Source organism: Dermacentor variabilis, chromosome 11, assembly GCF_050947875.1.
Source record: "Dermacentor variabilis isolate Ectoservices chromosome 11, ASM5094787v1, whole genome shotgun sequence".
Taxonomy (NCBI): domain Eukaryota; kingdom Metazoa; phylum Arthropoda; class Arachnida; order Ixodida; family Ixodidae; genus Dermacentor; species Dermacentor variabilis.
This window is the reverse complement of record NC_134578.1, coordinates 71031702-71055657: the sequence shown is the minus strand read 5'-3', so window position 1 is coordinate 71055657 and position 23956 is coordinate 71031702. Positions and strand designations below refer to the sequence as shown.

Genomic DNA, 23956 nt, shown 5'->3' with positions numbered 1-23956 from the left:
CCAATCCAAGTATTTCGGTTCCTTGCTGTACAACATACAAGAGAACAGGGACAGTGCGTTGCTTGTAAGCAACGGTAGCGGGAAAACAGCCCTTCACCGTGATCTTCCTGTTAGAGTAATCCAATAAAGTAACAGAAGGTGATAGCAACGCCTTCATACTTTGAAAATGCTTCATTAAATGTCTTCCGTTATTATGGATACTGACGACCCTGTATCTACTAAAAAGTTAACAGGAACGCCTTCAACTTGCCGTTCGATGGAAATGCTGAGGCGCGAAACGCCGGTCGAGACATATAGCAGTGTCACACGATGCTCGGCGTCCGCTTGCACTTGCGTTAGGCGTTGCTCGGCGTCATCTTGCACTTCCCTCACGCTCTCTTTAAATTCCGAACTGCGGCACATAACCCGAAAGTTGCCTACTTTTCCGCATCCAGAGCATTTCTCATGTTTAGCCTTGCAATTCGGCGAATTTGCCAAATGTCGAGTAGACCCCCAGCGGTAGCAACGACGCTGATTCGTATCCTTTGGAGACGCCGGCTGCGTCTGTTGACACTTCTGCGGCGAGGACGTGAACCCTTTACGGCAACCGTCACGCGACTTCGACGCGGTAGCGCCTAAATGTCGTACGTACTTCACCTCCTCAGCTGCGCCGAACTCTCGAAGGCTCTTCCAAGTTGCTTCGTAATGCTCTGCTATTGTAACTGCCCTGTCCAAGGTCAGCGTTGCGCCTTCGAAATGGAAACGCTCACGAAGCCTGTCCGATGCGATACCAGAAATGAGTTGGTCGCGTACAGCTATGTCAGAGGATTTCTCGAACTCGCTGTTCTTTGCTAGTTCGCGTAAATGAGCAATGTAAACATCCGTAGGCTCACCATTATTTTGTATCCTCTGTTTGAAGCGGTGCCGTTCGACAAGCACGTTCGTCGTGGTTGAGAACAGGCGGTCACAAATGCACAGCGCGTCTTGAAACGCATCTTCCGACGCTGTAACTAGCCTTGTAGAAGTAGTATGCTGATCTGGGACTTGCAGCGTGGGAGTAGTAGCAGCGTGCGTCGACGCGTTGCGGAATTTACGTTGCCCCTCGACACCAAGTGAATGCAGAAGTATATGGCTCTCCGCCGAGACGCAGCAAACTCGGTGGCACCCGACGCTTCTAAGTAGATAGAGAATAGTTCCTTCCACTGCTTCCATGGTATGGGTGGCTGCCCCGAGGTTTTCCAGAAATACAGGCGGAGGCGTAAGTCCCGCAAAACTCATCGTAAGGCCTAGCTCGTCACCAATACGTGGTATCGTAAGGTGCAGGGTAGCTGGGTCAGGTGGCCAGACGCACCGAGCCACACTCGGGGGCCCTCCGTCCCAGAAGAACAACCACGACTCCAACCGTCTGCGATCACAGCGCTCACTTCTCTCTGTGCTCCTTGTCAGCCATAGAGTTTCCTACAAAAATTACTAGAGGGAACTCTGGCGCTGCAGTCGTTGTCCTACCATGGGAATGATGGGAAGTACATGGATTTGTCTGATCTTCGTGCTTGTGGATTCAGACGTTCTTGTGCCTTTGTATATTACGCTATATAAATCTTATTGTCGTATATTTCAGCGCAATCTATATTCTTCGAAGTGCAGAAGCCGCCGGGAACGCGTGCAATTGCTATTAATTGCAACGATTGAGCTTGTCTATGTGCCCAAATCGAAACGCGCCAAGCGTCTCAAGGCACTGGCATGCCCGCGATAAATTCATAAGTACGTTTCATTCGCTTGTCTATACATGCATCTGTGGCTTAATGGTTTCAATATCAGGCTTCTGTGCTAGAGTCCTTGTGTTCGAATTCTGCCGTCGCGTAATTTTAATGATGTTTCTTTAATTATTTATTACGCAATACACTGTTGAAAATGACGAGTTTACAAAGCCGTTTGAAGCCAAAAGGACGAAGTTTAGGCAAATCCATGAACTTCCCATAATTCCCATGCTGGGACAACCGCTCCCATTGTAGCTCATGTAGACACTAGCGCCGGAATTCCCTCTAGTAATTTTGTAGGAAACTCTATGTTGACAGCACCAGCCTTTTTACTGCCACTATGACGTCATGTATGATGTAACAACAAAACCGAAACTAGAAACGAAACCGACTGCACAACAACAGGTTGTGTGTTATGGTTATCGCGCTTAAATCTGAATGTCTAGGTATCAAACTTGGCATATCATAAATTATATGTTACGTTTTCTGATGCTAACATTACCAATTTCTAGTATTATACTAATATCGACCCCATAGTTATTTCTAATTCAACATTCTTTTTTTTTCCATGTAGCCAGCTTCTTCTTCGGCAGTTCCCGGTAGTGGATAAGTGGCACAGACCGGACTCGAGAACAAGAGGGCACCATGGACGATGACTTGCGCGTTTCCTCCCGTCCAGGGAAGCGACCTTCGAGCGACGCGAATGCGCCCACTGGTACGTGTTACGCAATCCGAGTACGGTGCTGGAATACCAACCCCGACTGCATAGCATGATCGCGGTAGCGGCGACCGGTTAAGCTCGCTGAGGTGCTTAGCTCCGTGTCGTGCGCCACCCTCATTCGTTTCCGTCTAGAAGGACGGAACGCTGCGCTGCTGAACCCAGGACTAACATATCCTCAGGCAAATTTAGGCAGGGGGCGATCGATTACTAAAATGCGCCAATCGTATCAAGTCAGAATATTTCGGAAAAACAACCTTCGCACATCGAATCGAATATTGAGTCTCGAATCTACACATGAAGTGTAACGTTTGCTTGTGAAGTGTAACATTGATCAGGTAAAAAAGGATTGTTTACAGTTTTTTGTATAATGAATGTAATGCCGTTCTCAAGTGAATGAACAGGAGAGCTTCTAAATTATGGTGCGCTATGACGTAAGACTGTTCCAAACCTTTCTGTTCCATTTCTGCAGTCAGCCCTCCACGATAGGTCACAAGCTTTTCGGGCCACTCCCACTTCGCTTGTATGTCACGCGACATCAGGAAATCGGTCAAAGCTGCTCATATGATATGTCGTATACACTGATTATGCAATGATTAGATCGAACAAAAGAAAAATATTTATTTCCAATTCTATGCCTTTTTTCAACATTAGCCCTCCGCAAATGGTCAAACGTTTTCGGGCTGCGCCCACTTCACCTGTCCGTCACTCGACGTCACAGAACCGTCAAATCTCACCATGTAAAAGGGATGTGTACGCAATAAAGGAGCATTAATATGCCGAATAAAACTGATTTTTTTTGTTTTAGGAGTAGCCAGAGACTGCTCCATTCCGAAATAAATAGAAGATGGCTGCCCACCGATCACTCAGGCACCCTGGCTACTCGGAGCTGCCAGGGATAATGAATATATTTGCATATATTATTTTTTTATTTTGCATGTCAGTATAACGTTGTCGTAATCTTCTAGTACGTGCACGGCACGCCACCGTGATTTTATGCCAGACACCAAAAGCTAAGCAAAAAGAAGCGGCCAATCGCGTACGCTGGCGCCACCTTTCCTCGTGTGGTTATCTACTATCACTGCGCTAGCCCGTCCCCACTTAAACCCTCTCCACTTCTGCATGCTCCTCGCCTCTGGTCAGCCAATTAGACAAGAAAAACCGGTCAATTAAGGCGATGCTATTCGCTTTAAGACGAACGAAAGCGACCTGTAAACGCGTAGAGCAATTCAATGGCCTGTTCTAACAAGGCTGCAGCTCACCGGTCGGTGCTTCCGTCGGCTGTTGCGTAAATATGACGTCAGGAGATTGGAATAATTTTATGTCATACAGCCCGTGAACAACTTCTAGGTTGCACTGTGCGCGGAAAAAAATACGTGCCCGCCTCAAGTATATGCAACTGATATATATATATATATATATATATATATATATATATATATATATATATATATATATATATATATATATATATTAGTTCTTGCTGAATAAGTGCGGTCGCGGTGGCGAACACCAGCATTTGGGCAATAACTGAAATTTGCTAATTAATCAATAATTAATGAAGTTAGGGGACACGTTGTAATTGCATAATCAATATCATTCAGCACGCAAAGTTTTGCCAAGCAGGCACGCCGTCGCTACGCAACGTGTGTTACAGAAAACAAAATTAACGGTTTTATGACATTTTATGAACCACTTTACGAAAGCTCCACTTCACATAGGTTACAAAATGTGCGTTATGTGTGCATAATTTTTTATGCCTGCCACCTGCGTGCTTTTAGTTGCAAATATGCCCGCAATAAAGTTCAGAAAGAAAAATGGTTAATGAAATACGTAACGCGTCAAGTTGCTGCGCTGTTGAAGGGGTTCGAAGTTCACCATCGGATGCGTAATTTTTATTTTTGTTTGTTGAGCGACAGCTCCTACACGGCAAGAGAGGCGACGACCAGGACGAGAGGCCAAACACCGGGGAGGTACGCATAGGCAACTTCGCTTTAAAATGCATTTTCGTATTTGAGAGCACTCATTACACTGGAGCCTAAACTACTACGAATTACTATACACATAACTGGATAGCATTGGAATGTGCTGCTGAGAACTTCCTGCGCTTTACTTTCATTGCTTAAACCGCTTGTATCCTTGCGATGGTACGAAACAATCGGTGTAATATGGCCTGCCTCTTTTTTCACAGTCAAGCATACGAATAACCACGCAGGCACGTCTGCCTCAGACCTTGCTCCCAGCGCGGCTGATAACCCCGCGAGAAAGGCAGGGCAGGTGAGTTTCTTAGTCACCGCACTTTGCCCAAGCACAGCCAGGTAAGGACGAAACCCTATACCACTAGCGAATCGGGGTGACTGCCAACAAGAATAGAGCAGTTCCGACAGTTCCGACGGGAAAACTCGTGATCGTTTCCTAATGCCACTCATTTTCTCATGAAAGATATTGCATCTGGCGAGCTGTGCGCTGAGATCTGCGGCGAGGACTTGATTGATTGGTCAATCATTCACCGCCTGACTGACTGACTGACTGACTGACTGACTGACTGACTGACTGACTGACTGACTGACTGACTGACTGACTGACTGACTGTGACTGACTGACTGTGACTGACTGTGACTGACTGACTGTGACTGACTGACTGTGACTGACTGACTGTGACTGACTGACTGTGACTGACTGTGACTGACTGACTGTGACTGACTGACTGTGACTGACTGACTGACTGACTGACTGACTGACTGACTGACTGACTGACTGACTGACTGACTGACTGACTGACTGACTGGGTGTGACTGACTGACTGACTGACTGACTGTGACTGACTGACTGACTGACTGTGACTGACTGTGACTGACTGACTGACTGACTGACTGACTGACTGACTGACTGACTGACTGACTGGCTGACTGACTGACTGACTGACTGACTGACTGACTGACTGACTCTCACGTCCAGGCCTGCGTGACGAACGGTCATTGTCGACAATCCAATTCGATATAAATAATGTAGCCGGACCATGTCAGTGACATATATTCGGCGGTATATAAAAATACTGGAGCTGTGTACAGGGATTTTTAAATACGAGTTGCCATATTTGCGAGAAATCTTATCGTACTTTTTACAGCTATGGCTGGTTGTTTGCATTTTTTAGGTAGGGAGGGTAAAGGGTAAGGGGTAGCGTATGGTCGGTAGAAGTGTTAGGTACGGTAAAGTGCAGTGATCATAAGTTAGTGAGGTCTACGATTCACCTGAATTCGAAGAGAGAAAGAGTAAAATTGATCAAGAAGAAACAGGCCTACCTAGAGGCAGTAAGGTTAAAAGCATACAAATTCAGGCTATTACTTGCAAGCAAATATGCAGCCTCAAGATGAAGATGACATAATAGGTAGCGAATGAAACCGTAACTAGGCTAGCTTCAGAGGCAGCAAGTGGGAGGCAAGGCACCAAGGCAACCCGCAGGCAAGCTCTCCCAAGTAACAAAGGACCAAATAAGAGACGGGAAGAAATCAAGTGTCTGGTTCAAGCGATCCGACAGAATTCGCCGAATTCTCAAAACTGACCAAGAAGGAGAAAAGAAGGGATATTCGAAATTATAACGTAAGAAAGAGTGCGGAAGCAGTAAAATATGGACGCAGCATGAAACAAGTGAGAAGAAAACTTGGTGTAGGACAAGCCAAGATGTATGCACTGAAAGATAAGCAGGGTAATATCATCAGCCATTTCGAAGATAGAGTAAAAGCAGCGGAATAATTCTATACTGACCTGTAGAATACCCACAGCAGCCACGATACATCCATTCGAAGTAATAACGTGCAAATTAGAGTCCCATTCTATAACTAGCGGCGAAGTTAGAAGGGGCTTGACAGACATAAAACGAAGAAAAGCGGCAGGAAAAGATGGAATAACAGTCTATTATCATAGATGGAGGAGACATCATGCTTGGACGCGCCGTGGTTGCTCAGTAGCGATGGTGCTGTGCTGCTAAACACGAGGTCGCGGGATCGAGTCCCGGCCATGGCGACGGCATTTTGACGGGGCGAAGTGCGAAAACACCCTTGTACTTAGATTTACCTGCACGTTAAAGAACCCCAGGTGGTCTAAATATCTGGAATCCCCCACTACGACGTGCCTCTAATCAGATCGTGGTGTTGGTACGTAAAACCCCATAATTCAATAAGATATCATGCTTGAAAAGCTTGCACCTTAATGTCTCACGACTTCAAGGGTTCCAGAGAACTGGAAGAACGCCAACACTATACTAATCCACAAAAAGGGAGACGTTAGAGAACTGAAAAATTATAGGCCCATTAGCTTACTTCCAGTATTGTTTGAAATATTCACCAAGATAATTTCAAATAGAATAAGGGCAACATGTGACTTCTTTCAACCAAGAGAACATGCAGGCTTCAGGAAGGGATACTCTACAATGGATCACGTCCATGTCATCCATTTGGTAATCCCTAAGTCTGCAGAGTACAACCAACATCTGTATATAGCTTTCATAGATTATGAAAAGGCATTTGATTCAGTGGAGATATCAGCAATCATAGAGGCACAACATAATGGAGCACAGGACGCTTACGTAAATAACTTGGCAAATGTCTACAGAGATTCCCCAGCTACTTTAATTCTCCGTTGGAAGATACCTTCAAAGAAAGAGGTCAGACAAGGAGACAGAACCTCTCCAATGCTATTCACTGCGTGCTTGGAAGAAGTATTCAAGCTATTAAACTGGGAAGGCTTGCGAGTAAAGATCGACGGCGAATATCTCAGAAGGCTTCAGTTTACAGATGACCTTGTTCTATTGAGCAACACTGCAGACGAGTTACAATAAATGATTGAGGACCTTAACAGAGACAGTGTAAGAGTGGGGTTGAAGATTATTATGCAGAAGACAAAGGTTATAATGAAGAGCCGGGCAACGGAACAAGAGTTCACGATAGTCATTCAGCCTTTGTAAGGAGTACAATCACCTAGGTCAATTGGTCACAGGGAATCCTGATCTTGAGAAGGAATTTTACTAGCGAATAACAATGGGTTGGAGCGCATATGGCAGGCATTGTCAGCTCCTCCCTCGAAGCTTACCATTATCATTGAAAAGAAAGCTGTACAGTCCGTGCATTCTACCGATGCTAACATATGGGGCAGGAACTTGGAGACTGACAAAGAAGCTCGAGAACAAGTTACGAACCACGCAAAGAGCGATGGAACGAAGTTTGTTAGGCGTAATCTTAAGAGACAGGAAGAGAGTGGTGTGGATCAGAGAACAAACGAGGATAGCCCCGAGATGCTAATTGACACTAAGAGAAAGAAATGGAGCTGGGCAGGTCATGTGATGCACAGGATAGAGAACTGGTGGACCATTAGGGTTACAGAATGGGTGCCAAGAGAAAGGAAACGCAGTCGAGGACGGTAGAAGACTACGTGGGGTGATGAAATTAAGAAATTTGCAGGTGCTAGTTGGAATCCGTTGGCACAGGACCGGGGAAATTCGAGATCGCAGGGAGAGGCCTTCATCTTGCAGTGGACATAAAATGGGCTGCCGCTGCTGCTGATGATGATCATCGACCGAATAACTGTAAATAAACATATAAAAGTTTAGAGAGGGTTCATATTTCCGCAGCCGACCCCTGTTGCGTCCCTCGATAGCCCCTGCGCTGTACCAGACACGATCAATCAACCCAACCAGTGAAGCAATCAGTTATTCAGTGAATTAGTCAAGTGACGTCGAGTTATCGTTATTTCCTCGTGCATCACAATCAATTCTAACTTGTTCTCCAGAGCTCGACACATGGAACCGGTGCCTTGACCCGAGCTTCCGCCAAGTCGACGTCTGAAGCCGCAGCCGAAGTCGCAGCTACGGTCGCGCCGAATCACGACGATTCATTGAGCACCCTATACTTTCGAGACGGCAAGCGACGCATCGATTTTGTGCTCGCCTATGAGAATCTCGATGACCGCGTGCTGAAAAACCGTCGTGTCACCTTCGAAAAGAACCTGCTCAAAGAAGGACTCGAACTGGAACTCGAGAAGGCCGCGGTACGCTTTCTGATTCGCCAATGACTAGAGCCGATAATCGGTAATCTTTTTAGAGCAACCGAATTTATGTCAGGAGAAGTGAAGGGAAACGCAGTCCAGAGGCACTGATCATAAGGATTGCAAAAATCAGTACACACTTCCCAGAAAACTACAAGTACTATTTCTATAGACGGCAAGGTATACCCAAGTGCTCTAAGCGTAAAACATATCCCAATATCGTACACACTTTCTGAGAATGACCAGAGATGCAACTATTGCAAACATAATATATCAACAAGAGACCGCAACCCTTCAACCAAACTCCTTGGAATAGTGGATTGCTCCCCGATGTGGTACTAAGCCGCAGCTCTGGAAATCTATGGTCGACATCATCCAGCAAATTCTTGAAGAAGACTATATAGTTAAGGCCTGGACAGTTGGCGCCAGTAATAAACGTCAATTCTTTCTACATATACCAGACATTGTCAAATTCCGCCATGTTTGCGTTTTCAGCCACTCCGAGGCGGAGAAGCCACTGTGTTACCGAGTAGAAAACAAACTGCAATGTAATGCGGTGGTATCGCGGAATTCGATAACATCCATAGTAGTATACGACGATGTCAAAATGTCGGTTGACGCAATGAAATTAGAAAAACGACAGGCATGATTGGAGATGGTGGGGAGCAGTCATCGTCATGCAGTGGGCATAAATTAGGCTATTCGTTGAGATGATTACCTGTCAGGGAAGCAACTAGTGCCAATATGAGAAAACTATAACGTTTATAGTTTCAATTCTTTCAACTTCAAATGGTATCCATGAATGCAACGCCGCGTTCCGTGTGTGCAACTTAAAATTTAGTCACGGGACCAGCGTAAAATTTAATTAGGCTAAAGCTCGCATGGAAAGTTGGACGTGCAGATGGTGAGAGCTCAGTGTCCTTGGCGTTCCGCACCTAAGCAGGAGTCACCGACACGATTTGCCGACAACGGCGGCCGCATTCCGATATCAGCACAATCCGAAAAATTCCCCTTCACCAAGATTTACGTGTACGTTAGACATCCTAAGCTCGTTGAAATCGTGACTGGCGACGAGGACACGGCTGGGCGGTCTTTATCTCTTCGGCAGCACTCGGCCAGCAGCATGCATTTTCGCCGTCATCCGACCGGAGCAGACCTTGTTCACCGAACGCACGCTTGAGAGCAGCACGATTCCGCTGTGCAAGCGCTCTGTCGTGTGGCTTTTTTCATATTTCGTGTGCTTTCTTTGCAACCCGGAAAAAAGAACTGCGTGAGACGTATCGTAAAGGAAACAACTCGACCGGTGGTTTCCGAAGGTGCTCTACAAATCTGCGTATCATACTTGGAGTGCTCAGCCAATAATTAAAAAGTTGGGTTACAAAACGTAATAATTTAGTGGGCTATGGGGAAACAAAAAATTGTCTGAGTTACTATAGGCTATTGCGAATAGTGTGCATACGGTTCCATTCGCTTCCGATGCGCCTTTCATATTAAGTTATTGGCTTAAGGTATGTGGAACACACTGTATATGTAACCTCACGGCGACGACGACGGCGCCGATGACGGCAAAAATTCGCTTGGAGTGTCCGCATAATTGCTATCGCAATAAGATGCACTAGAAAGCGCATGCTTGATTCGTTCTTGCGTCGCTCTATGCAGGCATCCCGTGACGGCAAGACCAACTTCCTCAAGGTCCACGCTCCATGGGAGGTGCTTATAAGTTACGCAGAGAAGCTGCACCTTCGCATGCCCATCAAGGTATGCAAGGCTGTTGATGATTCATAGTCTCACTGCCTTTAAAGATGCGTCCACGCTAGCCGAAGGAACTGCCGCGGCAGGCATGTCCCCGCGGAAGCCAAACTTTAAACACAACATACTTGAAAATAAAGCATTTCTCGAACCGTGAGGAACACCACCAGCTCAAGTTATTTATAAAAATTCTTCGATATGTAAATCACCATATATTTAAAAGAAAGACTTTACTGCTGTCTGGAAACTGCGCCCTCGTCAGCTTTTCTCGACAGCGTTTCTCTCAGCAGTTACTAAAAAAAGTATAAGTGAAAATAAAGGACGGTACTCGTCTTTGCTTCACGTTTTAGGCCACTGCCTGAGTGTCAAGCTTCAAAAGCGGTATTACGGCTTGAAAGACGTACATAGTTCGTTGAGTCGAGTTGTCGAGTTGAGAGTTTAATGCTCTTTTTTCGTAGAACTACGAAAGCTAGGCTTTAATTATGGTGGATAAACGAAACTGCCCAAATGCGTACTGAAAAATGCAAGCCGACAAAAGACACGGACGAGCGCTAACTCATAACTGAAGTGTATTCCAAACACATGCACGAAAATATAGAAAAATCGAAAGAGGTAGGCAAATTGAAATACGGTCGTGCTGTGTTTATTACTCTGATACCGAGAACTATCCGCCGTTCTATATGAGAACTGGGAAGGGAATATTTTATGTGGCCATCAAGAAGAAATCCCACAAATATGCTCTGATGAGTACTAAGGCTGCTGTGGCAATTTTTGTATTAGTGACAGGAGTAGATTAACGAGAGTTCTGACTCGAGTGGAAAACAACGAACTGTCAAACTGTGGTTTATTTGCGTTAATTATTAAAGCAATAACGTTGGAGCAGTCGCGAATATTCCCGACACCAGTGGTCAATTTGCTAGTTAAAGTATAGATGGACCTGTCACTTGTAACTATAGTTGTATCATCCGCATAGGAGAAACACTACCTGTATGTTCAGGTTAATAATTCAGGTCAGTAAGACAGTCGGGTCAATAAGTAAATCAGTAGTAATAAATGAAGGCGAGTGTCGAGCAAGTTGTGTTAGGTTAATAGTTAGTATACGCAGCGTGAAGTATGGGACGTTGAAGAGCTGCAACTGGCGTTGAGCTGCAAGTCGCATTACGTCATGACATGACGACTTCCTCTGGATTCCTTGAAGGGGTAGACAGCCGTATTTCTTTATGAAAACGTGCATTTGAATTGTCTTTTCTTTTTTCATATACAAACCCCTGATTATTTAATACTCCTTAAGGCGGTTGATAAGGTATTGAAGTGGTGAGGTCACTTCGCACGTGACTGCTGGTGGCCTAATGCCAGATATGACAAAAAAGTGCAAAATATTCAAAGGAGCAGGAACAACAAAAAACATTATCATACATTAGGCAAGAGCACACGCATAAGCTGCAGTTCAACAAAAAACGTTTGCTCTTTTTGAGGATTAAGTTGCGAGCTTACGCTCTTTGTCTTCTTTGTGGTTCCATGGTTCGCACGACAGGTATTTCAAATGTAAGGTCTAAGTTTGCAAAATGCAAACCTAGAACTTCCGAACTACACCTACTTTTCTTAGCGTAACCTCCATTCTTACAGCCCACAAGTCTACGATTTTAAACACCTCGCTGACACAGGTCGCAGATAATAGATAAACCGTGATCTAGCCTACAGGAGCTAGCCTACAAGCAGCGGTCAAAGACACTGCAAGCGTCAGAAGTGTTAACTAGAAGTCACAGAACATGTGATATAGCGTTTAATGTATGACCGATATGGAACAACAACACTACTTCTGGTGCTTGTCAGTTTTTCCTAACCGAGGGCACTTTTCTTGTGCGTTTTTTGCGTAGAAGTGAAAAGGAAGCTGTAAATTTCTAGCGAAAAGGACGTGCCAAGAAAAAGAGGAAAAAGAAAGCTAAGCAACGACGGAGCACGAAGCATACAGTAATAATAATACAGTAATACAGTAACATACAGTAGTATACATACAGTAATAATACAGTAACAAGTAATAATGTGCGTATTTTGCGTCTCGTGCTGTGTGCTCTATGTAAAGTCTTAAAGATCTTTTTTTTTCGTACAGATAGGCGAGTGACTAAGAACGGAAGGCGAGAGAGAGTCCATTATTTCCTTTTTCTTCGTCCATCCAAGTTCCATAAATGTTCAAAAGGCTTAGTAACAGGCCCAAGTGTTCGCGGCTGCGTAGAATATTCGGCGTGTTTTCTTTCTTTCTGCCATTAAAATGACACTAAAGGTGAATAACAAATCGAAAGAGATGGAAAGACTAGGCTTCTGTAATAACGAATTCGTCATTCGTAGCGAGAGCAGAGCTCTTGCAAAAGAAAAAATTAGGAAAATGGAAAATCGGAGTAGTGCCACCTGTCATGGAAAAAGGTACCTTCCTTGTGACGTCACTACTGGCTGATTGACAAAACGGCACAGATAAATGTCACCCGGGGCATACCTAAACTCGTCCGTACTGGCGTGGCCGGTTCAAATTAAGGAGTAGAAGCGGAACCTTCGGCTGCAGTTTTGTGCGTCGTAGAGTGAGACAATGGCACATAGAAGACGATGTCATATTTTCAGAGTTTGTGTATTGTGCTTCTTTATTTGTCTTCCCCGACGTTTAGCCATTTTAGACGTTTTATATCATATGGCTTTTGCCTAATGTAACTGCTTGATATCACACGTCACATACGACAAGCGTCATCAATGCATGTCTGATTTGAATTGTGATGTGGCGCAATGTGTGCCGAGGTTTGTACAATGCGGAGGCATGGACAAGTGTATCGCAATGTGTAGCGCTTCTGTTTTATTATCTTAGATATGCAAGTCGCTTGCCGCCAGTTGCTGCTAAGGTTTTGGCAAGGTGGCGTCACCTTCCACATGCCACTATGCAGTTTTGACATGTCAGAAATAAAGTTGTTCGCTAACTCTGTTGCTTGGCTCTTGCAGAAGAGGGGCCGAATGGTGCCTTTTCCGACACTGAAAGTTCGCGAAGGCGATACTCCGACACTGCCAGGCCTCAAAGACGTGAGTAACACATCAAGTATCACAGAGGTTTTTGAAATACAACTATGGAACAAGCTGCAAAATCGTATTTTTGTTATGATAGCTTTTGAAGCTGCACTCTTTACACTCCACGTTGGCATCGTTGTCTGTTCACAGTACGGATGCGACAAGTCCACTAATACATGCAACGCACGTGTTAGGAATATGAAATGTTCCAATTATTGCGCGGTCATAGCTCCTGCGACACTAAAGAATGAAGAAAAAAACTTGCCCTACGGTTTACGAACTTGAGAAAATATTGCAAGGACGTTAGGAACAAAGTATACACACGTAGCGCTGTCAACAGCTGTTTCCTGCACTGCGAGGTAAGATGCAAAGAATAACGGGAACGAAAACCAGAGGTAGCCAAGACAAGACTAAACTCGAACATCAACGTCCATGTGAGAAATGACCTTGAGCTGGAGATATAGCGATGGCACGCTCGCACAGGTATAATCTTTCTAATAAATGCAGAAAGTTTCAAAATTGCTCGCAGCAATTTGCGAGCATTCACGGAACATATACAAGAAATATTGAGCATGACTTCCGAGATCGGGCTGCGTCCTGAGGTAGCACAGCGTGCCGCCTGATCTCGGAGGTAATGTGCTGAGCAAATCGGTTCTGTAGAAGTCCCCAACATGGAGGAAATTGCAATAATGAAATGAAAAACGAAATGATATCCTCCCGAGAGTACCACTCGGCTGCAATAAACATGTTTTAGAGTGTGTGGGTGCAAAGAAAGCTACGCAGTTGAATACAACGTTGCAGTGACGTGTCAGTTCCTGAATGCGGGTCACGCGTAGGGGTTGCCATTCCTATATATAACTGCGAAAGCAATGATGAGGGATCTCCAGGCACATTTCTGCCGTTATGGTCGCCGCGATGTTCCGTATAAAGTCCAAGAGTGATAGCATCATTCCCTCGCGCCGTATGCTGCAAGTGCGAGTGAAAGCGTGGGACGGTGAGACGAATCGCGCACAAGGGAGGAAAGCGGCAAGGAAGCGTGGGTGGGAGGGAGGAAGGCGGGGGAGGGGGCTTGTACTCTGGTAACAACTGCTTACTTAGCGCAGCCACGCGCGCCGTATCTTAAAAGCGATCTGCAAATGGCTCATACCTTTGTGCGTCCCGTGTTCTTGCTGCTCAGTTTACGTTGAAGCGATAGACAGCACGAAGGTCACTTCGCTCGCTGCTGTTGGCGCGCTTCTTCACGCCTGCACTTGTTCAATTTGTGCCCGGCGCTCTGCAACGACTTCGGAGCCGGTCGAATCGTGGTTGGCCTGCCGTTGCATGCATTGCTGCTTCGTCCTCGCACGGCGCTCGGCAACTCGATGACGAGAGGAACCCGGCACCTCCATAACGCGCACACAACCCGCAGCAACTGCAAGAGGAGGTAAACACAGCGCCCTTCGCGTACCCTCCACCTCTGGGAAGCTTCGCCTCTTTTCTCCTTCCCCGCTTCGCTCAACGCCACCTAGACTTTCGGCGGCGTTGGTTTGCCGCGCGCTCCTTCGTACTTTCCCTGGCGCGCGACTCCTCGGCCAGGTGCCTTCCTCCTCCGCCTTATTCCCGGCTTCACACTACTACTCGACGGCTCTCGGTGCACTTAAAACCCCTCCATCCACGCGCCACCGCCGCTTTCTCAAGTAGCGACAACCTTTGTTGTGAGTCGCCTTTTCCCCTCACATCAAATCCGGTTCCGCCATTTCCGGTTCCGGCATTTCCGGTTTCAAGATCTCCGGTTCCGGCGTTTCCGCTTCCTGGAGTTGCGCGGCGGGAGTTCCCGCTTTGACTGCTGTTAGACGATGCTGAGACGCCCGCGCTTGCTTAGCAGAGCTGTGGCAGTCACCATAAGAAGACTGCAAAGGGGACAAGCTGTTGTGTTCCGCTGAAGTAGTAGTTCGCGGTCGCTGTTTTCCAAATGCACGAAAAACGGCAGTGGTCTCCAAGCGCCCAGGCTCTATATTCCACTGTACGTTGGCTCTCGCGGCACAACCCGTCGCAGGTTGACGCGAAGCAGCGAACACGATCAGATCGCTGATTACAATAAGCGGTGGTTCTTGGATGGAATAGCATTCACAGTTTAAACCGCAGCTAGTGCAATAAAGCCTCTCCATTGACGCGAAAGTAAACAGCGCTAAAAAATATAGCGTCACTTCCTCTCGGAACAGGAAGCTGCAGCTACGTAAGTTCCGCTTGACGCCAGAAGCTAATGGGGTGAGTGGGAGAGGAGCGTGGAGGAGGAGGGTAGGTTGGCGGTACTTAACCTGGTCGGCGGAAACGTGTATGGAGGGGCTTTAGGTGCACCTGGCCATTTACGCTTCGCGTAAAAAAATCGCCTTGATCTGAGAATTCAATCCGGGACCAACACCTTTCCGGGGCGGCCATTAGGTAGCGCACGGAATTGTTCTGCAACTCGAAGCTGAGGAATGCATACTGAGTGTCCAGTATTTGCGGCTCATTTGCTCATTCAGTTGATGAATAAATTAACGGACGGACGAAGCAACGGGAGGAATAGATCGAATGGATGGATGGGTGGATGGAGCTCTCGTCCCCTGTCTTTCTTCAGTGTTTCCCTCGTTGTCACTTTGCGCCGTCATTTCGAATAATGGTAGGAGTAGTCTCTTTGAAATTGCGCGGTGGCTATCTGCAGCAAACGCTTACCTATTGCGATTGTTTTCAGTTGCCTCAATATGACGTCTCTAGTGGCAAAGACGCTGCGAAGGATAAGCTTTCTTTATAATATCAGGCACTGTCTAGGTTGGAGGAGTGTTTAAGATTATTTTCTCCGAACAAGACTCGGATCTTTGCGGTCTTGAAATCCTTTCTAGATATCGACTTCTACCCGCCGTGGTTGCTCAGTGGCTATGGTGTTAGGCTGCTGAGCACGAGGTCGCGGGATCGAATCCCGGCCACGGCGGCCGCATTTCGATGGTGGCGAAATGCGAAAACACCCGTGTACTTAGATTTAGGTGCACGTTAAAGAACCCCAGGTGGTCTAAATTTCCGGAGTCCTCCACTACGGCGTGCCTCATAATCAGAAAGTGGTTTTGGCACGTAAAACCCCATATATTATTATTATTATTATTAGATATCGACTTCAAACGACTCCGTATGTGTCATGTAACCCGCCCCCTAACATGCCTTTCCATGTTCGCAGCTCGAAGAATGCTCGACAGAACTCGAAGCTGAAGCAAAGCCAACCAAACTGGACACCCTGTGGGCCAAGTTGTGGACACCGTTCCCCTACGACAAAAAACTCATACCGGACGAGAAGCAGTTCTTCACCGCTGAGTTTGTGTGCCAGCGAGAGCCCATGTGAGTAGTCAGGGTATAGAGATGCTTGTCGACAAGTTGCTTGCGCTCCTCCTCCTTCCTCCAATTCTGCTAGTCGCACGGATTCTGTGAATTCCTGCAGCTGAGCATAGCAACCCAGCCCTGAGCTCGTCTGCTATGGGAGTGGTGACATGAAATTCTGGACTGCACTTTTGCGCTAAATGGAGGCCTCGCCTCTAAGAACTCTGGAAAAAGATAGTGGAGCGCTCAGAGGAGCGTTCTCAATAACTTTATATAGTGGCTTTGCTACGGCCAGGTTTAGTTTGCTTTCCCTGAAAGTGACCGTGTCGTGATCTCACGACGCAAAACGTCACGTGGGATCTGGACATGGGGACGTTTCGGCACTCTCTCCGGGTCGCTCGGCCATCGGTTATGCGCCGGACCTCGTGACAAATGGCAGCGTAGGAAAGGACCGATGTGCTGCTCCCACGTGATAACCTTCTGCATCCTGACGTCATGAAAAGGGCGCTTCCTGAGATATCAAACTGAATCTGGCCGTAGAAAAGCTGTTATACACTAAATTATTTGGGCTGCCCTGAGGTGCTAGTGACTATTTGTTCGAGACTTTCGAGATTATGAGCTTCGTTTAACGCAAGACAAATAAAAAGTAAAAAAAAATATCATGCGAGAACTGCTTTATTGGCCGTGACACTGCAACCGCAAGCGCTCGACCGCAACGCCCCCGCATAACCTGCCCAAAAAAGATGGAAGGGGTGGACATCATGAAACAACGCCGTCTCCGGGACAATTTAGTGATGGATATTCTATGAACCTTTCAATCTGAGACTTCTTATGTATATTTATTTGTTATCGGTTATTTCAGAGGCTACTTGAAAGGCAGTGTGAATCGACATTCTTCAAGAAGCCTCGCACCGCAGAAACATTGAAAGGAAGATAGAAATTGAAATTATGGGGCTTTACGTGCCAAAACCACTTTCTGATTATGAGTGGAGTAGTGATTTCCGTAGTGGAGGACTCCGGAAATTTCGACCACCTGGGTTTCTTTAACGTGCACATAAATCTAAGTACAGGGGTGTTTTCGCAATTCGCCCACATCGAAATGCGGCCGCCGTGGCCGGGATTCACTCCCGCGACCTCGTGCTAGGAAGATAGAAAGCCTTACTGAGCTCAGCTGCGTTGGTAAATTCCGCTTCTGTAGCAGAAAAATTACCATTTTACCGCGATAGTGGGTAGGAGAGCCATAAAAAGCGCAACGACGAAAGACGGGTGCCGATGCCCCCCCCCCCGCCCCAGATGTTTCCGCAGTAACGCGCCATGACATAATTCAAACTGACACCGTCTGTTCAGGTGTAATAACTGGTTTGTTGGTAAGAAGGACGATGTAGCAAGACAGCTAAATAACTCAACCTTGCAACCTACGAAATCATGTAAAGCGCCACAACGGCCTAAAACCGACCAAGCGCACTAAAATCCGTGATGTGACACTTACGGTTACTTTTCGGCCTGAAATTCAAAACAGAAAACTTGGCATTCATTCGCTTTAGCAATAACCAACCTTTCTTGGCCGAGTCAAAGTTTTGACATGAATAGTTTATCTGCCTAAACAAATTTATTATTATTCTTGGGTATCCCCTTTTCGGAGTGACATAGAAACCCGGTGCTGCACTCCGCATAGTTCACGGGGTTACAGTCGAGTCGAGGTGCACTTTTGAATACGGGGAAGCATTTATCTACTACGTCCCCGAGTACAGTTTCCTTTCGGCTTATCTCCAGCACAGAAATTCACACCAAATAGAAAATTATTTGGGCTACATTTGTATATTACCGCTCTGCAATACCGAGTTGGTTACCTTTGTAAGAAACTTGGTAAGCCAGAAAAAAAAGAATGAAAATGATAGACGGGTGGCGACGCCGTTGTAATGTTACTGCGCCAGTAGGCTGTGACATCATGTACTTTGACGGTGTCTACCTTCTCCAAGTTAATTCTGTTATTGGAAAAAATTTATTACATTACATGCTAAAACAGGCGAAGGCTGCAGTCGGCAACTTTCAAGAGTTTTTACTGAGCAACAACGGCTCAATTAGCAAAAAAGAAAGAAGACGATTCGTTTGAAAGTCATGAAATTGCACCTACCTGACAGCACTGTCGTTCCGGCGCTAAATTTCAAAATAAAAGTGATATTCATTTTTTTAATGAACAACATATTGCGGCAAAGTTAAGTAACTGTGCTTTACCAGTATAAATGGATTTAATGCATATATTCAGTGTCCCTTTAAACGGTTTAGTATAGCTCCGATATATTAGTGGCAGAACCGATCACTCTTCGCCCCACGTCTACGCAGGTACTTGATGCAATACAAGGAGACCTTCTTCTCGCAAGCCATTCGAAGCCGGATAGCGTGGGAGGTGCTCATGAGGACTGCATACGAAGACAAAGAAAGTCAAAGAGGTTATAACAAGTTTCCGTAAAGCCGCGCATGCAAGCTTCCGGTTGATTGCAGGAGGATTGAGAAGACCCTGCGCGCTGTTTCGGCAAGCATACATAATCAAAGCGGAAAAAATAAACCATGGAGTATCCTATTAAACTTACTCTGGAGGTGCTATCGTTAAACTATTGTAGCAAGGATGGTCAGTGTTTGGATGTCCTTGTGACTGTATTTGCTATGATGTATCTGACTACATTGTCTTAAAGTGCAAAGCGATCATATTCTTATAAACGCAGGAAAGAATAGGACTCTGCTCGAATGCATAATTCATTGCCAAACCATTGCCCATGTCATTAGCCATTGCACGTGCCAATCCAGATGCACATTGGTGCATCTATAACACAACATAATGTTGAAATTTCGTTAAATTTTGTTGAAAATCTTTCAACTGGTAGATTACTTTGAAGCCAGAAAGACAAAATTTAGGCGAATCCACGCGTTGACCATCGTGCCCATTCTCACTGAGCGGCAATGCTTCCACCTTCCTAGACACTAGCGCCGAAATTTTCACTAGTGTGTTTTGTCGGAAAACTTACTTAAACAAAAAAGAAACTTGAGAAGGCCGAACAATTCCAAATGCATTGCGAAAAGTGGGATGGAAGTCAGGTGTCACTTCAGGCTTGGAGGTTCTTGTTTACGGAGGATCAATTGCTATCATAGGTTGGAGGCACCGGTCAGGAGGTTTCACGCAGAGTTTTTCTTATTGCTGTTCTCCTTGGATATAAATATACACGAAAAACATGGACACATACTTAAAAGCAAAACGCTATAAGTGGTTAGCGGCTGAAATTTGCGAGGACTTTTGAAGAACGACGTTGCTGTTCGGACAAACATAAGCAAAAACGACACACGAAAGGTGGGAGACATGCTTAGAAGTGAGAAACTCGAAACAATCGACTGCTGTACGGTATCGCCGCTATTTTGGTCAGATTACGTAGCGCACGGTGTTCTAACTTTGCAGTTGTGGTGAGTTTTGTTTGCGGTGAGTCCTTTGGACAAGACGCTAATCACTGCAGCTTTACAAACGCTCTAACGTTTGAAGGTTTAAAGAAATGCAAGCTTTAAACGAAGACGACAATGAAGCACCTGCTATGTGCTTCATGAAAATGTGAAGTCGTGAAAGTGCGCGCTTATATAAATCGTAACGGACACCGACACCAAGCCTTTTGTCAGTAATCGTAAAGGAAAGACTTTTTAATTTTGTTATTTGTCTACCAGCGACAACAGTGTTAGGAGAGGGATGGTACCTCACAGCTTCAGTAGACAATGTTTTAGGCGAGTGTATTTTTTCTTTCTCGTAACCAGTTTCGTACTGGACTTTTAATTCCAGAAATTAACCAGTGTTTAAGCCGAATGTTTTGTCTTTTTGTTTTATGGCCACAGGCATACACAAGCTACTCAACGACGACGTCTACTTGCAAGCCTACCCTTTGCATGACGTAAGAGAAGGACATCTTAGAACCTGAACATGCATAGGCTCTGTACATTTGCGGGCTATTATTTGTTCTTTGTATTACTCTCACCTTTTCTTTATAAATACGCGTACGAAATGTAGTGTATCTCGATATTATTGCACATAATTTAGTGTTTTAATAATGCTAGGTGGTTCAGCGCGAAGCAGGACGGAGGGACACATGAAGGACGAGGAGGAGTGCTTCTGTGTTCCTCTCTCCTGCTTCGCGCTGCACCACTTTGCGTTATGGAACACCAACTAGCCTAAACCACTACTCTTCCAAGTGGAATGTTCGTCTAGCCCTGCATGAGTAACTCTGTGGAATTAAGTTACACTTCTGTTACGCTTTCGTTCCTTCTGTGACATTAACATTTATTGTTGCGGGCAGGACTGTGAAATGCGAAAGTGTTGTGATAATATTATGCGCGGCAAGAAAGCTACGCTGCGTAATTTGGTTTTTCTTTTCATTTTCATTTTTCATTTTTATTGTATCAACTTTTAGGACCTAAAAGGGGGAGGGTGTTACATAAGGGGTAAGATATACAGAGAATAAACGAAATATCTCTAACAGTCGTAAAACACGCAAGTAGTTTGTTTATTATCTCTCCCTGTTATATATCACTATATATCACTATATCACTATATATATATATATATATATATATATATATATATATATATATATATATATTATCACTATGTATATTATATCACTAGTCTACATGCCACGTCATATTTAATATCCAGCTTTGACCGTGCTCCCTCATATTGTTTTAGTACTGCCAATGTTGGGTAGGTGAGGCATGTGAAGTCAGTGAAACGTGAGGCTGCATTTTCTCTTGTAAACCTCTGCCTTCTTCTTTCGTATAAGAACTGGAGTGTGGGAATTGTGACTCTAAGCTGGTGATATTCGCGGCGACTAGTTCCCGCGGAGTTGCGTTGCCGCCATTCCAGCAGTGAGTCGTGTTACAGGACATTACGTTACGCGAGAATGGAAGTTGGCGGTCGAGAACACGGCCCCCGAAATCAGTGATCCCAGCAAACGCTCCTGCATCTTGAAATGACTTTTATTCTTCCGGACATGCAACATTAACAGTGTTCCGAAAGTACTTCGTTGCATTACTACCACCACTGCTTTTTCACCATCTTCTCAATGAGTATCTTTTGATTGCGCTGCTCCTTCTGAACGACGCAGCGTCGAGTTAGTGAAACTTCACACTCTCTTTTCAACTCAATAACGCGCCTTCCGCAACAACTTACTTGAAAAATACCCAAATTATCGTACACCAGATATAGGCACCTTTGGTGTAGCCAGGAATTTCTTTCTGGAGAGGGCGGTGGGGGGAGTGCACTTGATTGCAGAAGGGGAGTGGCAGCAGGTGTGTGTCACGTCTTTGCATGCCAGATTTCCTGGCGTACATAAATTTTGGGAAGGCGAGGGGGTGATGTGCTAGAGTCCCCAGTGCACTTTATAAACTACGTTATACAGTAAAGTGTGGAGCTTCTTATTTATCACTCTCTATCCATGACAGTTCTGATTTAGTGCTGTGTAGTTTCGGTAACCACTTTTGTTTACAGCATTAAAAAATTACACATACCGTTGACTCTCGTTAATTACACGTGGCAGTTAACTAGGCTTTTTGCTTTGTACGAACGCACTGTAATATACCGGCGAGAAACCATGCGTTGCTATGGAATAAAATGTCGCTTAGTATGCGGCTTCGGTTAATCCAACTCACGCCGGCATCCCTTCATGACAGCAGCAGTTATTGAGGCTTGAAAAACAAGGAATTCACAAGACGGTGCTACTGCTTGTTAGGCCGTGAACATGCTTCACCTTACCTTTTATTTACTTTCATGCTCAGTCATTTCAAGAAATTTAGTTTTCTTTTTAGTTCTATACTGAGGCAGCGTTTAAACAGGTCGGCCCTCTTTCCTTAAAGCCGATTGAGTATAGCGCTTCAAGAGTGAAAAGAAGAAAGGCATTACAGACTGTCTCGAACAATAAAAAAAATATCTGAATTTGTCCATACTTGCCGCTGTTCCATAATAGGATCTAAACAGTTACTAAGCTACCACGGCAGGCGTGTTTTAGAAATAGGATTTAATTGGATTGACTTCCCCGGTGTGCACTCTCTGGCCACGCCTCTGATAGTCAGCAACTAAGCATACTTTTCGTTCATCTTCTGATTGACTTATTCTACGTAGACTGTTTTTCCCGGGACCATACATAAATATGGAGTCGAACACCTGGAAACATCCGCTCATTACCGTTGCAAGAATTTTGGAATGCTTTAGAACGCCCTTTTTTATTTATACGTTGAACTTCTCTGTTTGCTTACGCGTATAATTGCAGTTATACTACATGTTTAGTCATTTTAGTGTGCCCCCTACTTTGATAGCCCTGCTAATTTGCCGCAAAGTCTAACGATGAATTAATTGCACAGGGTCCCATCGGGACAGGAACCTTCGATCCTCTCAAAGAAGTTCCCACCGAGAGGAGGGTAAGTTCGCCCAACTTGCTACAGTAATAGACAATTCAACGAAGCACAGAATCAAGCTTGGCTCTAGGAATTGCTATTTAGGAGCTTTCTTTTTTGAGGGTGTATGCAGCAGTATACTCTGACAGGGAATTCAGCCCAAATTAAAAGTCAGATCTTTTATTGCTGAATTCCTGGTTCTTCGAAGACATGACATATAGATGACGTCAGTCTCAGTCGTCACAAACTTTCGCGGCTATTTTGCGTATTTGGCTCCTCTGTCTCTTCGCTATAATGATGTACTGTATTATCACGCGTTATTTTTACTTCTTTTCGGTGTTCGTTTTTATCGAATTAGCGCCGTTATCTACTTGTCAGCCGAAGAAAAGCGAGCCTACAGTGTCATAAATTTATTTGAACGTCGTTGCCAAATCTACAGCAAGGATCCTTATCAGACTGCATGGACATCGCGAAGAGTGTTAGACATTCTCTGGTGTACGGAATCACCAGGGTCACTCTGGAATGTACAGCGATTAATGTATAAATGACGGACGCCCTTTTCCCATGAGATTCGACGATCAATAAAAAAAAGATGAGGTTTTACGTGCAAAACCACCATCTGATTATGAGGCACGCCGTAGCGGGGACTCCGGAATAATTTGGACAACCTGGGGTTCTTTAACGTGCACCTAAATATAAGCACACGGGTGTTTTGGCAATTCGGCCCCATCGAAATGCAGCCACCGTGGCCGGGTTTCGATTCCGCGACCTCGTGCTTAGCCGCTGAACACCATAGACAATAAGCAACCACGGCAGGTAAGGATCGACGACTGTGCCCACGGCTGTCGTTGTGATTTGAGCGTTGCATGTATTTCTGGGCACAAGCGCGCCTAATAAACCGGTAAATTCTCAGCTCACTATT

General features: G+C 45.3%; 1 protein-coding gene across 1 annotated transcript in view; it reads left to right on the top strand.

The window, feature by feature from the left end:
• The first annotated feature begins 2369 nt into the window (after window positions 1–2369).
• The window catches only part of LOC142563322 (anoctamin-6-like), a 30895-nt gene continuing 9308 nt past the window's right edge, over window positions 2370–23956 (top strand). The window contains exons 1-9 of the mRNA XM_075673881.1: window positions 2370–2451; window positions 4374–4427; window positions 4646–4731; window positions 10153–10251; window positions 13225–13302; window positions 16478–16635; window positions 18958–19064; window positions 20485–20540; window positions 23002–23058. Of these exons, the coding sequence (XP_075529996.1) occupies window positions 2382–2451; window positions 4374–4427; window positions 4646–4731; window positions 10153–10251; window positions 13225–13302; window positions 16478–16635; window positions 18958–19064; window positions 20485–20540; window positions 23002–23058 (765 nt within the window). The 5' untranslated portion in view covers window positions 2370–2381. The remainder of the gene's footprint in view (window positions 2452–4373; window positions 4428–4645; window positions 4732–10152; window positions 10252–13224; window positions 13303–16477; window positions 16636–18957; window positions 19065–20484; window positions 20541–23001; window positions 23059–23956) is intronic.